Source organism: Mesoplodon mirus, assembly GCF_964341445.2.
Source record: "Mesoplodon mirus genome assembly, chromosome: 6".
NCBI lineage: Eukaryota > Metazoa > Chordata > Mammalia > Artiodactyla > Ziphiidae > Mesoplodon > Mesoplodon mirus.
In genome coordinates, this window is record NC_138982.1 from 144,923,367 (window position 1) to 144,937,973 (window position 14,607).

General features: G+C 45.8%; 1 protein-coding gene across 3 annotated transcripts in view; it reads right to left on the reverse strand.

Annotated features, from left to right (window-relative positions):
• Positions 1–14,607, reverse strand: part of HSF2BP (heat shock transcription factor 2 binding protein) — an 86,862-nt gene that overhangs the window by 44,783 nt on the left and 27,472 nt on the right. For all 3 annotated transcript variants that reach the window (XM_082624503.1, XM_082624502.1, XM_082624504.1), the window contains exon 7: positions 6,409–6,526. In XM_082624503.1, the coding sequence (XP_082480629.1) occupies positions 6,409–6,526 (118 nt within the window). The remainder of the gene's footprint in view (positions 1–6,408; positions 6,527–14,607) is intronic.

Below are 14,607 nucleotides of genomic sequence, written 5' to 3' on the forward strand. Positions count from 1 at the left end.
AAGGTCACACCATGACTTAGCAAACAACAAACCCTGAACCACTTCCTGTTTCTTATACAAATACTTTCTATTCCAACATTTCTACTCCAACCAAAAGCACTCTGTAAATAATGTAGCAAAGTTCCAACTGTCAGGTCAAAAGAGACCGCCCATTCAATTCACTTTTCCGCTACTTCAGTATTAAAAGGAAATGTCATTTCCCAAACTACTGTAGTACTAGGAGTCATGTGTTTCTTCCAATGACAAAAAAGTAGGTAAATTCTGCTTCCTACCATGAACCTAAGCAGAAGACACATTATAAATGGATTAAGGGCTGCAAAAGAGCAATTTCCCCATCTCTGCAGTCTTGAGAATTTCAGAGGCATCTGACATTGGTAATAAAAGGACTGAAAGCAATGCTAAAATAAAGGTAGTAGTACACTTAAAATGCTACGCAAGTAACTCTCCTTGAATGACAAGGCCCTCTCTCCACCTAGATGCACGAGGCCTGCGCCTGGAGGCTGAGCGGGCTCTCCTGGTGAGACGTCAGAAAGCCCCCCAGACACTGTGACGTCCAAGGCTGAGGTGCTCAAAGTAAAGGTGATGCAAGTGAGCTACCTTGTTCTTCATTGTAAAAGAAATTATAACTTGTAACCTAGAAGCAGCAAAGAATAAACACACCCAGTACTTCAAAACAAGCCAACCATAAAAATAAACCAAAACGCATGACTTGTGATGTCTACTGGCCTGAAACAAAACCCACAAATCAGTCATCCAAAACTGACTAAAATCTAAAGTAGCCAAATTAGCACCATCAAGTAATTTTAAGGAACAAAGAGTAATACAATTCTTAGAGAAGACTGCACGTGTTACATGAGAAAGAAGCAATTGGCAGAGCAATACAGTCAGACACTTCAGACCAAATGACGGACAGAAACTCGCAGTTAGAGGCCCACCAATTTTTAAAGAGGATACAGTAACTGACTAGTGAACGTGCTTGTTTTAGACTCGGGCCCCCTCCCCAGTCAAGGCAGAGCTTAAAAATCTGTGGCCTATACCATACGTAATCCTAATCAAGTACCTGAGATTAATTTTTATCTACTACTTAACAGAGAAGACACACAAAAAGACAGAACAACACGACACCCACCTCCCTGGTTAAGAAAGAAACCTCCTCACCGTAGTCAAATCCCCGTCATGAACTCTATCTGAACTCGGACTTCAGGCGGGTGGGAACCACTATCCTCATTTGCTACGGGAGAGAGGCGTGCATCTCCACACACCTTTACAGCACGTATACAGAGCCCGACGACCCTGTTCCCCACGCCTGTATCAGCAGCGCGCACCGCAGTAATCTTCCCCACCACCGTGAGAGGTCTGTCCGTGTTGATCTGTGTAGCTCGGAAGTATTTTCACTGATGCGTCCCAACGTACTGCTCGCAATTGGTTTCTCTGTTCTCCAGCTGACGGAGGTTTGGTCAGTCCCTAGTGTGTGCTATAACACACACAGCCGCTGTGACATTTCCGCACGCGTGTCCTGGGGCTCATGGGTAGAACTGTCCCTGGAGTAAGTATGCAGAAGCGGGTTACCTGTCCCAGGCCTGAGTCCATAAGGACTGGTAAAATCATAATGAAGGATGAGCAATGAGACAAAGTCAATGAGAAATTTAAGGGCAGAAGAAACCAGGGAGAACTTAAAAGGCTGGAAGCAACCCTACTTCCCGGAATCCAGATCTCCGACGAGAAACAGAAATTGTGTTTGTCCAGCTCAGAACGGCAGCACCAGTGTCACACAACAGCAGTGGGGAAACAGGCCACAACCAGGAGTTTCTGAGGGTCCATCGTACCAGGCTCAAGGCCAGCACGACACCTGGTGGCCCTCAGAATCCCAAGGTCAGGGTGCAACCCCAGACACAGCACAGAAACTGCCTGTACCAAACGCTGTGTGTGCCTGGCTGATGCCCCATGGCTGGAGGTGGAAGGAAAAGGACCGATGCTGGTGAGGATGGGGACTCTCTGGACAGTTCCCACCCTGGAAGGAAAAGGACCGATGCTGGTGAGGATGGGGAGTCTCTGGACAGTTCCCACCCCGCGCGTGGCTAAGTAAGAAGAAATGCACAGAGAAGAGGTGGACAAGAGCCCCTGCCAGGCAGCACTGACCTCCCCAGCCTTGGCAGACAGAGCCTGGTCTAGGGCCGGCCTGGGGTCGCCCACAGTCCTATCAAGTGGCCATATGGAGCAGACACCTGAGAGGCTGATGAGAATGTTAGAAATTATCAACAGAGAACACAGACCTGGTTGGTGTAGCAAGAAGGTCATCCCCTTGAAGGTAGGGAAGCCAAGGCTTAAAAGATACACCACCATAGCAGGCAGCAACCCAGCCCTCCTCCTGGCAGCAAAAAACACCTTGAGAGGCCCTCAGGGCCAGCTGGTGTCTCACCACCAGATGTTGGAAGTTTCTAGATTTGGAGAGTTTAAAAAGGGTCTTCCAAAAAAAAGGCAGATACACTGGAGCTATCGAGAAGTCAAATGGCCTGAGAAGATGTAGCCCTGAAAGAACTCACAGAGGCCAGTCACAACAATGTCCCACTTGTCACCAAAGAGGTGGCCCTGGGGCCCCTCGGTGGAATCAAGTCTGTTATAAAGGGCCACTAACCCCAAGGGCCCATGGGGACTTCAAGGGAAGCAAAAGGAACAGGGCCACATAAGCCAGCCCTTCATTCCGGAAAAATGCGTCATGTCGTGGAAAATCCAAAGCCACCCAAATCCTAGCAGAGCTGGAAACGCTCTGATATGGACCCTAGGGCACCGCTGAAGGTGATCACAGCACAGCTGGGAGGAAGTCGGCTGAAAAGGAGCCAGTGGGAGGGAGAACTTGGAAATGCCGAAGCAAGAGATGACAACTAATTGAGCAAAATCCCAGAGGGCAACTAATCAAAAGCACAGCTAATCAAAACCAGAGGTGGAGGCCCCAAAAGGCCACATGAGAGAAGAAAGTGAGAGGCTGAGTGGGTATAAACAAGTGAGGCAGAGAGATGAGAAAGCTCAGGCCCACAGCCCTCGGCTCTCCCTGGGGAGCAGGGAGGAAAGCCACCCTCTGGGATAACTGCCCCTGCCCCACAGGGGACCGAAGAACAGCGCAGTGGCCGGCGTCACAGAGAGAGTCTGCGTCTGATCCAGCCACTGTGGAGACTAAAGTGGCACTGATAAGGATGCAGAGAAGGGTTCCAGGGGGACTCAGGACCAGGCGAGGGTGAACCGGCACAACTCTGTGCACTTGAAACCTCCTCCTCAAGCATCACCGCAGCTAGGAAGGGAGATGGTGGATGGCCAGTCCAAGGTCAGAGCATCAGGAGGTGGTGGTGAGGGTCCAGGTTAGCTGGACGGAGGGGAGGCCGTGGAGGAAAGGGAAGCAGGAAGCAGCAGGAGTCTCAGCGAGGCTCGGGGAGTGATGGGAGGAGGGAGCTGAGCAAGAGAGCGTGTGTCTAAGGACCACGACGGGCTCACCACCTCAGAGGCTGGAAACCCACGTGATGATAAACCCAGGGCCCTCTGTATGCTGTTATAATAATGAATGTGTGTCATAATGTATCTGTCCAAATCCACTGAATGGACAACACCAAGAGTAAACTCTGAGGTAAACTATGGTCTTTGGATGACTATGACGTGCCAAAGTAGGTTTACCCTCGGTAAAAAATGCACCATTCTGGTGAGTGACGGTGATAACAGGTAAGGCTACGCATGGGGGGCAGGGGGGACAGGGGTATATGGGAAATCTTTGCATCTTCCTCTCATTTTGTTGTGAAACTAAAACTGCTCTAAATAATTATTTTAAAAAATCCCCGTCTCTGGGTCTGAGGCACCCAAGCTGCTAAAAATGAGCAGCCTTTGATCATGAAGGTGGCAAGGAAAGCAAAATCCCCAAGAAAAAGGCAAACTACAGTCAAGGCGTGGAGAGGCCAAAAGGAAAAGGAAGTTTGCTTGTAGTACAAGAAGGGTCCTAGTTCTGGAGGACTCAAGGCTGGACGTTAGTAGCGATGGAGAAAGTGGGTATACAGTGTGCGTATCAGAAGGCGGCCACAGAGAACGGAGCGGCAAGACCTGCCTCAGGCCGCTTTGCACAGGGATCCCAAGAGGGGTCTGAGGCTGACAGCCCGCACACGGCTGTGCTTGGGGGTCAGATGGAAGACTGTCAAGTAAGCAAGTAAATGTCTCTGCAGGTGGATTGGGAAGAAGACCAGAATTTTAAGAACCACCAAACCAAGAGTTTACCACTCAGCCCCCAAATCCAGGGTGGCACTGACCCCCACAGAAAGAGCACCAGGAGAAGCCCTCTGGCTCAGGCTCGAGGAGTAGGAACGGGATCTCCCAGCAGTGACCGTGCTGGCAGTGGGAGTCCTCGGGTAACTCAAACTCTGTGGAAAGGAAATGTGATCCTCTGAACTCCTGCTTCTTGCCCTGGACTGGGCCTAGCTGCAGAAACATGGGACCTCAGGGCATATAAAACCTCAGCATTCCAGGTGAAGGACTGAAAAAGGGAGTGCTGGGGAACTCACAAGTACTAAGACGTTGTGGAGAGTTAAGAGCTCAGGAATGTAGGGGCTTCCCTGGTGGCGCAGTGGTTGAGAGTCCGCCTGCCGATGCAGGGGACACGGGTTCGTGCCCCGGTCCGGGAAGATCCCACATGCCGCGGAGCGGCTGGGCCCATGAGCCATGGCCGCTGAGCCTGAGCGTCCGGAGCCTGTGCTCCACAACGGGAGAGGCCACAGCAGTGAGAGGCCCACGTACCGCAAAAAAAAAAAAAAAAAGAGCTCAGGAATGTGACCCCACAAGGCCGTCTATAGACTCCTGGCCTCACCCCAAGCTATGCATGTGTGGATCTGATCATAAACAGCATATCTAAGACTCTGAAAACTAAAATATCAACTATCATCCAGGTCCCAAACAAGGACATACATGAGGGCAGAGCATCAGGAGACGGTGGTGAGGGGTCAGCCTCACAGCAACAGCACTGCAGAAACTGCTTAAAAACGGAACTCAAAGGAGTTCCCTGGTGGCCTAGCGGTTAGGATTCAGCACGTTCACTGCCATGGCCGGGGTTCAATCCCTGGTCAGGGAACTGAGATCCCAAAAGCTGTGCAACATGGCCAAAAAAAAAAAAAAAAAGGAACTGACATGGAAGCCACAAACAGAGAAGGCTGGTCAGAACTTGTGACCTGAACCCAACCAGGATGACTGCTGCTGAAACAAAACATCAACATCTCCCATAAGATTTAAGCAGGACCCAGGGTCTCAAAACATAATATTCAAATGTCCACGATACAATCCAAAAATTACTCAGCCTACAAAGAAACAGGAAAAATCCCAACTCACGTGGGACAAGACAACCAAGAGATTCCAAGGCCAAGATGACACAGATGTGAGAAGTATCTTACAAAGACTTAGAGAAGCTATTAAATGAAGTGCTCAAGAAGTAAAAACAAACACTCAAAATAAATGGTGTGGTAGCAGAATCCTAAAATGGGTCAAGGTTTCCTGCCCTAATCCCCGAGACCAACATATAACACCCTGGTCACATTAAGTTGCCTGGTCAAGGCAGTGAGACTCTGCAGATACAATTAAGGTTACTAATCAGCTAACTCTGAGTTCATCAAAAGGGAGTTTATCCAGTTATGCCAAATATAAACCCATGACCCCATCAAAAACAGTGAGTTTTCTCTGGAGGGTAAAAGAAGAGGAAATCCAAGAGGTTCTGAACTGTAAGAAAGGTTCCGCAAGCTGTTGTGACTTGAAGATGGGGTGAGGTTACATGATAAGGAATTCAGTCAGCCCGGGAAGCTAAACATGGCCCCGCCTGACAGCCAGCGAGGAAACAGGGACCAGAGTCCTATTAACACAGGGAACTGGATTCTTCCAGCAACCTGGATGCACGTGGAAGACATTCTTGTGCAGAGCCTCTGGAAAGGAGCCCTGCCTGGACAACCCTTGATTTGGGCCACTTGAGACCCTGTAGGGAACCCAACCAAGCCCACTCAGACCTCTGACCTACAGACCTTGAAGTAGGTGTTGTTTCAGCCAATAAGTTTGTGGTAATTTGTTAAGCACCAGTGGAAAATAAGTCTGGATTCTGGCTCCTGGAAGTGGGGTGCTGTCAAAACAATCACCTGTTCTAAGTTCACCCTGAAGTTCACCCACGATAGCATTTGGGACTCAGTGACTGCCCTAAGGTGGGAACATTCCTTTTGTTTATATTATTTTCCTAAAATAGTATTGAATAGAGAGTGTATCCCTTAATTCTCTGGGAAATTTGTTTCTTTTATTTTTTAGAACTATAGCCAAATTAAGTGCATTTGCTTGAAAAGGGGGCCCAATCAGCAAATTCTAACTACTATGTAAATAAACATAACTTTTAAATATTATCCACCGTACACTTTGAGTTTGGTGCACTGTCCCGGCTTCAAGTCTCCCAGAAGCTGCAGTATGGTGTCCAAGAGCACCCGACTTGAGTTAACCAGGAATTCACGACCACTTGCTATGGCAGCTACATCTGCAACATAAAGATGAAACAAAGCGTCAAAAGTCTGTCCAAGATAGAGGATGTGTTGCTGTCTTTCTCCTAGCAGACTTAATGAACACACAGAATAACTAGTTATCCACAGAGCCGATGGCCCAGATAGGGTAACTGACAACCACAGCAGTTACTAAAATGGTGAGTGACGTCCGCTGTGATTAGCAAATGCCTCAGTAGTGGAACCGAGCACTAGGTCTAAACATGTCTGCAGCCTGACCACAGCACGGCAAGTGGACACAGGCTCCAGAATACTGGAGTAAACAGCTATGGGCAGTCAGGGTCCAAACAGAAGGTAGGGGCTGATTACTTTACCAGGGACCAAGGACACTAAAATCCACTTTCAACCCTGGGAGCGAAATCCTAATGACTCTAAACCAGAATACCAGACTGAAATCATGAGGGCAAGAGAGAATACAAAAACTGATTCCAAAAAGAAACTTTTCTAAATTGTACATCCTGCTGTGGGTCAGCAAGTATCACGTTTCTTCATGCTTGAGGCCCCGCAGAGCCAGCATGGGGACCAGACCAAGTCACTACACGGGCTCCCATGGACACCGCTGCAGATAACACTGGCTCCATCACATTCCCAAATACCTGTGAGGACACGTCAGTGATCCAGAATATTTATGTATGTGTCAGTAAGATTCTTCTTTAGCTACGTCTAACAATAAAGCATGATTCAAAGGGACTAAAATTTCTAACCCAAATGAGCCGGCCAGGGTGGAGACAAGAAGAGCAGCAGCATCCTTGTTCTCCTGACTTCGGTGGAGATGCTTCTAGCAATTCACAGTTACGTGTGGTGTCCACTGGATGACTCCAGCAGAGATCCTCTACAAGTTTAAGGAAGTGTTCTTCTATTTTTAGTGTGCTAATAACTATCGAGAATGGAAGATGAATTTTATCACGGATTTGTTCTGCTTTGATTAACGGTAACCTCATGGCAGAATATAAAATTTCACCTATGCTACCAGAACAACTTTATGGAATCAGATCCTGGACATTCCGATTTATTTTTGTTTATCTGAGCTGAGGAGGATCAAAAGAGATATATTAAAGTTTCCTAAACCTAACAGATTTTTTCCCCCCATTTCTGCTTGTCCTTCCAGCACTTTTTGCCTCTTTCCTTGCATTGGTGCTTTTTGGTATATAATTTCATGACAGCTATAACTTTACTGAAGACAGGACCCTTAACTGATACAAATGTAACCTGTGTTCAACGAATTTGAACCTGATGACTCTATTTTCTACCATATGAAACACTCTACTTTCACTAAAGAAATACTTGGGGGGAATGAAGCATTTGGCATCATAAACTCAAAGTCATTTTAAGGTAGTTCTTTGGGGAAGACATTCTTCATGTTAAGACTACATTTGGGAACCCCCCAGGAAAACATACATTCTAGCTACATACTTTAGTAGTTTCCAGAGACGACATCCCAGCAAACCACGGCTCTGGTCTGCCGACCTTGGGTTGTTCCTGCCCTAAGACTCCAGTGTGACCAGCAGAATGCAGCGCAGCTGCTGCATGACTTTCAAGGCAAGACAGAAAGAGCCTGGCAGCTTCCACCTCCGTCTCTCGCCACTTGCTCTAGGAGCCCTGGGCCGCTAGGAAAGAAACCTGACTCTCCTGAGGCTGCCGTGATGCAGACTACAGAAAAAGCACACAGTTGGAGAAGCCTGGGACTACACTAGGGTAGGAAGATGTCCCACCAGCCCCCAGCTGTTCCATCCCTCAGCAATTCGAGTCACCCCAGCTGAGGCCCCAGACAGCAGAGGAGCAGCAAATCCTCCTGCCAAGCCCTGAGAAAGTTGCAGGTTCCCGAGCAAAATAAATGACTACTGCTGTTTAAAGACAAAGTTTGGGGGCAGTTTGTTACCCAGCAATAGATAACAGGAACATCACTAATGTATCACTGAAGAAAAAAAGTACACCGTAGCAGAGCAGGCAACAACACCCGACAAAACACAACAAATTTACTGGTAAATGAAGTCCCCTATCATGTATCCAGTATTATAATAGCAAATGCCAATGCTGCATTCCAAGCAAACTATGAAGTAAAATAAACGTGAATAAATTCCTGCTCAGATAGCTCCAGTATTTGTCAGTCTGTCTGGGATGCTTATGAGTCAACCATAGGACTACAAAGGATTGCTGGTTTAATTTTCTGTTAAAATGTACTTTTTTCCTAGGTTTATTTTTCTTTAAAGTTTATAAATATTTCTAGAAGTTACCATAGTAATTATATAATTTAAGAAATGAAACTAGTGTGAATTATGTATGCTGATAAAAAATATAAAGAGTTGAGGCATATTATGTCTGATATTTTTGCTTTAGGTTGTAACAATTCTGTCTTATTTTCGACAATAGAAATAATAATAAGGTACTGGCATAATGACAGTCATACAGATCAATGGTAGAACTGAGAGACCAGAAATAAATACTCAAATTTATGATCAACTGATTTTCAAGAAGGGGATCAGGACAATTGAATGGAGAGAGGATAAAAGAATAATCTTTTTAACAAATGGTGCAGGGACAACTGAATATTCACATGCAAAGAAATAAAAACTGGACCCCTACCTCATACCATACATAAAAATTAACTCAAAATAGATCAAAGACCTAAATGTATGAGCTAAAATTATAAAACCCTTAGAAGAAAACACAGGAGTAAATCTTCATGTCTTTGAATTAGACAATGGTTTCTTAGATATGACAACAAAAACACAAGCAACTAAAGAAAAAACACTGGATATCATCAAAAATTAAAACTTTTTTGCTTCAAAAGACACTATCGGGGCTTCCCTGGTGGCGCAGTGGTTGAGAGTCCGCCTGCCGATGCAGGGAACGCGGGTTCGTGCCCCGGTCCGGGAAGATCCCACATGCCGGGGAGCGGCTGGGCCCGTGAGCCATGGCCGCTGAGCCTGTGCGTCCGGAGCCTGTGCTCCGCAACGGGAGAGGCCACAGCAGTGAGAGGCCCGCGTAGCGCAAAAAAAAAAAAAAAAGACACTATCAAGAAAGTGAAAAGACAACTACAGAATGAGAAAAGTTTTGCAAATCATATGCCTGATAAGGGACTGGTATCTAGAGTATACAAAGAACTCTTATAACTCAATAATAAAAAGACAAATGACAATTTTTTTAACATCTTTATCGGAGTGTAATTGCTTTACAATGGTGTGTTTCTGCTCTATAACAAAGTGAATCAGTTATACATATACATATGTCCCCATATCTCTTCCCTCTTGTGTCTCCGTCCCACCTGCATCTTCCTCCCACCCTCCCTATCCCACCCTTCTAGGTGGTCACAAAGCACCGAGCTGATCTCCCTCTGCTATGCAGCTGCTTCCCACTAGCTATCTATTTTACGTTTGGTAGTGTATATATGTCCATGCCTCTCTCTTGCTTTGTCACAGCTTACTCTTCCCCCTCCCCATGTCCTCAAGTCCATTCTCTAGTAGGTCTGTGTCTTTACTCCCATCTTGCCCCTAGATTCTTCATGACCATTTTTTTTTTAGATTCCATATATATGTGTTAGCATACGGTATTTGTTTTTCTCTTTCTGACTTACTTCACTCTGTATGACAGACTGTAGGTCCATCCACCTCACTACAAATAACTCAAATTCGTTTCTTTTTATGGCTGAGTAATATTCCATTGTATATATGTGCCACATCTTCTTTATCCAGTCATCTGTTGATGGACACTTAGGTTGCTTCCATGTCCTGGCTATTGTAAATAGAGCTGCAATGAACACTTTGGTACATGACTCTTTTTGAATTATGGTTTTCTCAGGGTATATGCCCAGTAGTGGGATTGCTGGGTCGTATGGTAGTTCTATTTTTAGTTTTTTAAGGAACCTCCATACTGTTCTCCATAGTGGCTGTATCAGACCATTTTTTTTCTTTTTATTTGGTTGCACTGGGTCTTAGTTGCAGCTCGCGGGCTCCTTAGTTGTGGCATGCGAACTCTTAGTTGCAGCATGCATGTGGGATCTAGTTCCCTGACCAGGAATTGAACCCAGGCCCCCTGCATTGGGAGCAGGGAGTCTTACCCACTGCACCACCAGGGAAGTCCCTCAAGTGACTTAATTTTGAAATGGGCAAAGGACTTGAATAGACATTTCTCCAAAGAAGATACACAAATGGCCAATGAATACATGAAAAGATGCTCAATATCATTAGCCATCAGGGATATGCAAATCAAAACCATGACAAAGTACTACTTCATACCCACTAGGGATGGCGATAACCAAGAAAATAACTTTAAAGCGTGGGCAAGTATGTGGAGAAACCTCACGCACTGCTGGTGAGAATGTAACATGGTGTGGCCACTGTCAAAAAATGGTCTGACTGTTCCTCAGATGCTAAAAGCCATATCATATGACCCAGCAATTCCACTCCTAACTGCATATCCAAGAGAAATGAAAACATATATCTACACAAAAATTTTTACACAAATTTTCACAGCATCATTATTCATAATAACCAAAAAGTAGAAACAACCCAAATGTCCATCGATGGATGAATGCATAAATGTGGTAGAGCCAAACAATGGAATATTATTCAGCCATAGAAAGGAATGAAGTACTGGTTCATGCTATGACGTGGACACCTTGAAAACACTATGCTAAGTGAAAGAAGCCAGTCACAAGGGACCCCACGTTACATGGTCCCATTATATGACATGTCCAGCACAGGCAAATCTATAGAGACAAAAAGCAGACTGGCTGCCTAAAGCTAGAAGAATGGCAGGATTGGGGAATGATGGCTGAGGTGAGCAGAGCTTCTCTTTGGGTGATGAAAATGTTTAAAAATTGACTGTGGAGATGGATGCACAATTATATGAATGTACTGAAGCCATCAAATTATATACTTTAAGTTGGCAAATTGTATGGTGTATTTTTATCTCGATAAAGCTGTTAAAAAGTAAATATAGTACTAATGACAGTGGGGACATGACTGTCACGCTCAGGGGATGACTCAGTCTCTACTGCTCATCCGGGACCTCTTCTCTATAAACCGCTCTTCTGAAGCACCAACACGACATCACATTTTTTGAAAGAAACATAAGAAAGTTTCCTCTGTGAATACTGTGACTCTGATTTACTGTTTGGTTTTTGTTTCTTTGCATTTGCTGTGGTGCTTTCTTATCAAGTCAATTATTTGGCTGTCAGGGTGGGGGAGTGGGCCAAAGGCCATGGGTAATCTCAGTCTTGAAACTGCCTCTGTATGCTAGGTATGGAAACCCCGTTAGAGCTGGAGGGAATGCCCAGCCCCACTGGGAAGTGGCTCCCAGAATCCAGTTTCTCTCCCACTTGCGTGATCTGGCTTCTGTGGTGAGAAGTCAGGCTAGAGAGGAACACCCTGTAACCTGAGGGCCAGCTGAAAGGGGTGAGCCTACTGTCCTTCCCTGTTTGCTGCGGTCAGTCTGCAGTGTCAACATGACTCCCGGGAAATGTTCCCATACATCTTATAACCTCCTTGCGCTTTCACCTGCCAAATCTGCCTCACCAGGCTGGGTACGTTTCCACCATGGAGTGAGCGTGCTCTGGCCGTTAGGACGCCCAGTCCCAGAAAAAATCAAGGCCAAGGCCTATGGTGACAGAGTGCCACTGCCAGCCAAATGCTGTCACCTGTCGACCCACCATGAAGGAAACAGCTCCAAGCAGAACCCCCAACTTTCCTACGGCTCATCTACAAGCGTAATTCCTGTTCTTTCCACTTGTTCACATTCTTTCCCTTAACACGCAACTGCACGCTCAGGAAAGAAAGACTCCCAGCACCTTTCGTTTCTCCCAACCTGTAACTGTGACTCTGAGACCATTATCAAAAAGATACTCCTTCTTCTCTGGGACACAGCCCCTGCAAAGTTTAACGGACAGACGTTTATTTTGTAAATGGAACAGATAAAGAAAAGGCCCTACAGAAGGATAATTTTTAGAAGTCCCAGAAAATTCTCCTATACACAAATTACAGCTGATCTGAATATTATTTGCCCATACTCTGTAAGATTCAAGAAATAACCAAAAACTTAACTATAGTCCCAGAATCCCTATCAGTAAAAGGTTCTATGGACAGAGTTAAACAACTGGGGCAAAAGCCAAAAGACTGCAGATGATTCTTCTCATCTTTACCTCATCTTCTCTAGAGCTGAAGCCACGGAAGGCCACAGGCCACCAATGACCAGCTTAATAGAAAAAGGACTCGTAATTCCTTGTACCAGCCCCCAAATCGCTTAATGCTACCTGTTTAAAAAGACTCTAATGGTTGAGGATATGGATTTGTCCAAAATCTGTGAACAATTCCTCTTCTCCGTCCTGCCTGCAGCCACTTCTTTACAGGAACAGATTAATGCTCAGGTCTCTTTACTGTCACATTCTATAAAATTGGCCAATTTACTTGCCTTCACCTAGAAAAATCAACAATTCACCCTGAAAGTTATGTCCCCAGGGATTCACTGAAGTTCTATCCTGCTTCTCTCAAGTCTTAATCCCAGATCTTAAGTATACAATGCAGCTCTTTGTGGGGTCCTTCTGATCCAACACACACATAACCTCCTCTTACCTTCCATTAGTCTGGAAAACTCTAAGGCTGACTGTGTTTATCTCCTCACTGAGGGTGCTAAAAAGGGAGATGAGCTTCCAAAGAAACACTCTAATTCCACAAAACAACAGCTCATTATCTAGGCCATACTCTGGCAATTGAAGGAAGGGCATTATCTAAGGAAAGATTACACAGTAACCCAAATTATCCAAGACAAACCACTGAAAGATGATTGAGAATTTCTGTGATTAACTGGATATTGTAGATAACAGATACCAAATTCTCCTGAATTGGCAAGACCAGTTATATGACTAGACTAAATCAAACATGTCAGAAGCATGCCCAGGGGACAGAGAAACCAAAACAGCCTTCAGAAATCTCAAAATCTCTCTCAACAATTACCTCTAATATCCAGGAGTATCATAAACCTTTCTGTCTATGTACACGATGGGTTAAGGCGGTGCTCTAGGGCAGTGGTCTCAAAGTGGCAAGGGAGGATGACTTTGCCCCCAGGAGACAACTGGCAACATCTGGAGGCATTCTCAGGTGTCACACCTGGGGTTGCTTCTGGCCTCTAATGGGCAGAGTCTAGGGATGTTTCTGAACTCCTACAATGCACAGAACACTCCCCATAACAGAGAATTCAACTGCCGAGGCTGAGAAGCACTGCTCTAGGGACATTAACTCAATGACATGGCACACACCAAAGACCCACTGCCGCTCAGAGCCTGTCACCTGATCCAGGAGGCGAGGCTCAAGGTCCCCTTTTCTCAAAGCAGCCACACAAGTCCAGGGCTGGGGTAGACCTTAATCATCATCTGGGGTCTAAGACTCTTTTCTCAGAAGATGAAGCTGAGGGTCACAGAGTCAAGAACACAGGTCTGGTCAGTGGTAGAAGCAGAACTGGACACTGGGCCTCATTCCCACCCACCCACCCACCACACTGCTCCCCTGAGCTGGAGGAGCCAGGAGCAGTGCTGCTCACTGACCCAGGGCGCTCTGCTGTCAACTCTGTGGGACTGTTACATCCACAAAAGATAAGCTGGATCCAGTCCTGCCATAAATTATCAACAATCAAGAAGTAATTTAGGGGAGTTCCCTGGCAGTCCCGTGGTTAGGACTCGGTGCTTTCACTGCCAGGGTCTGGGTTCCATCCTGGTCGGGGAACTAAGATCCTGCAAGCCACGCAGTGTGGCAAAAAAGAAAAAAAAAAAAGGTAATTTTGATTCTGTAATCATTACCTAACATTGTTTGAATGAATAAACCCAGAATTAAGAGGCAAGGAGTGCAAATATGACTTTCAAATAGTCAAAAAGTAGTTTGAAAAATAAGTTTTCCACTTGCAAGCTAAGCAAGTTAATCTTCACAGGGCTGTGGTAATAATTTGCCATCTTCTTTTAAGTTCTATATTTGTCCACTTATAAAAGTTGTTGGAGGGACTTCCCTGGTGGCACAGTGGCTAAGAATCCGCCTGCCAATGCAGGGGACACGGGTTCAAGCCCTGGTCTGGG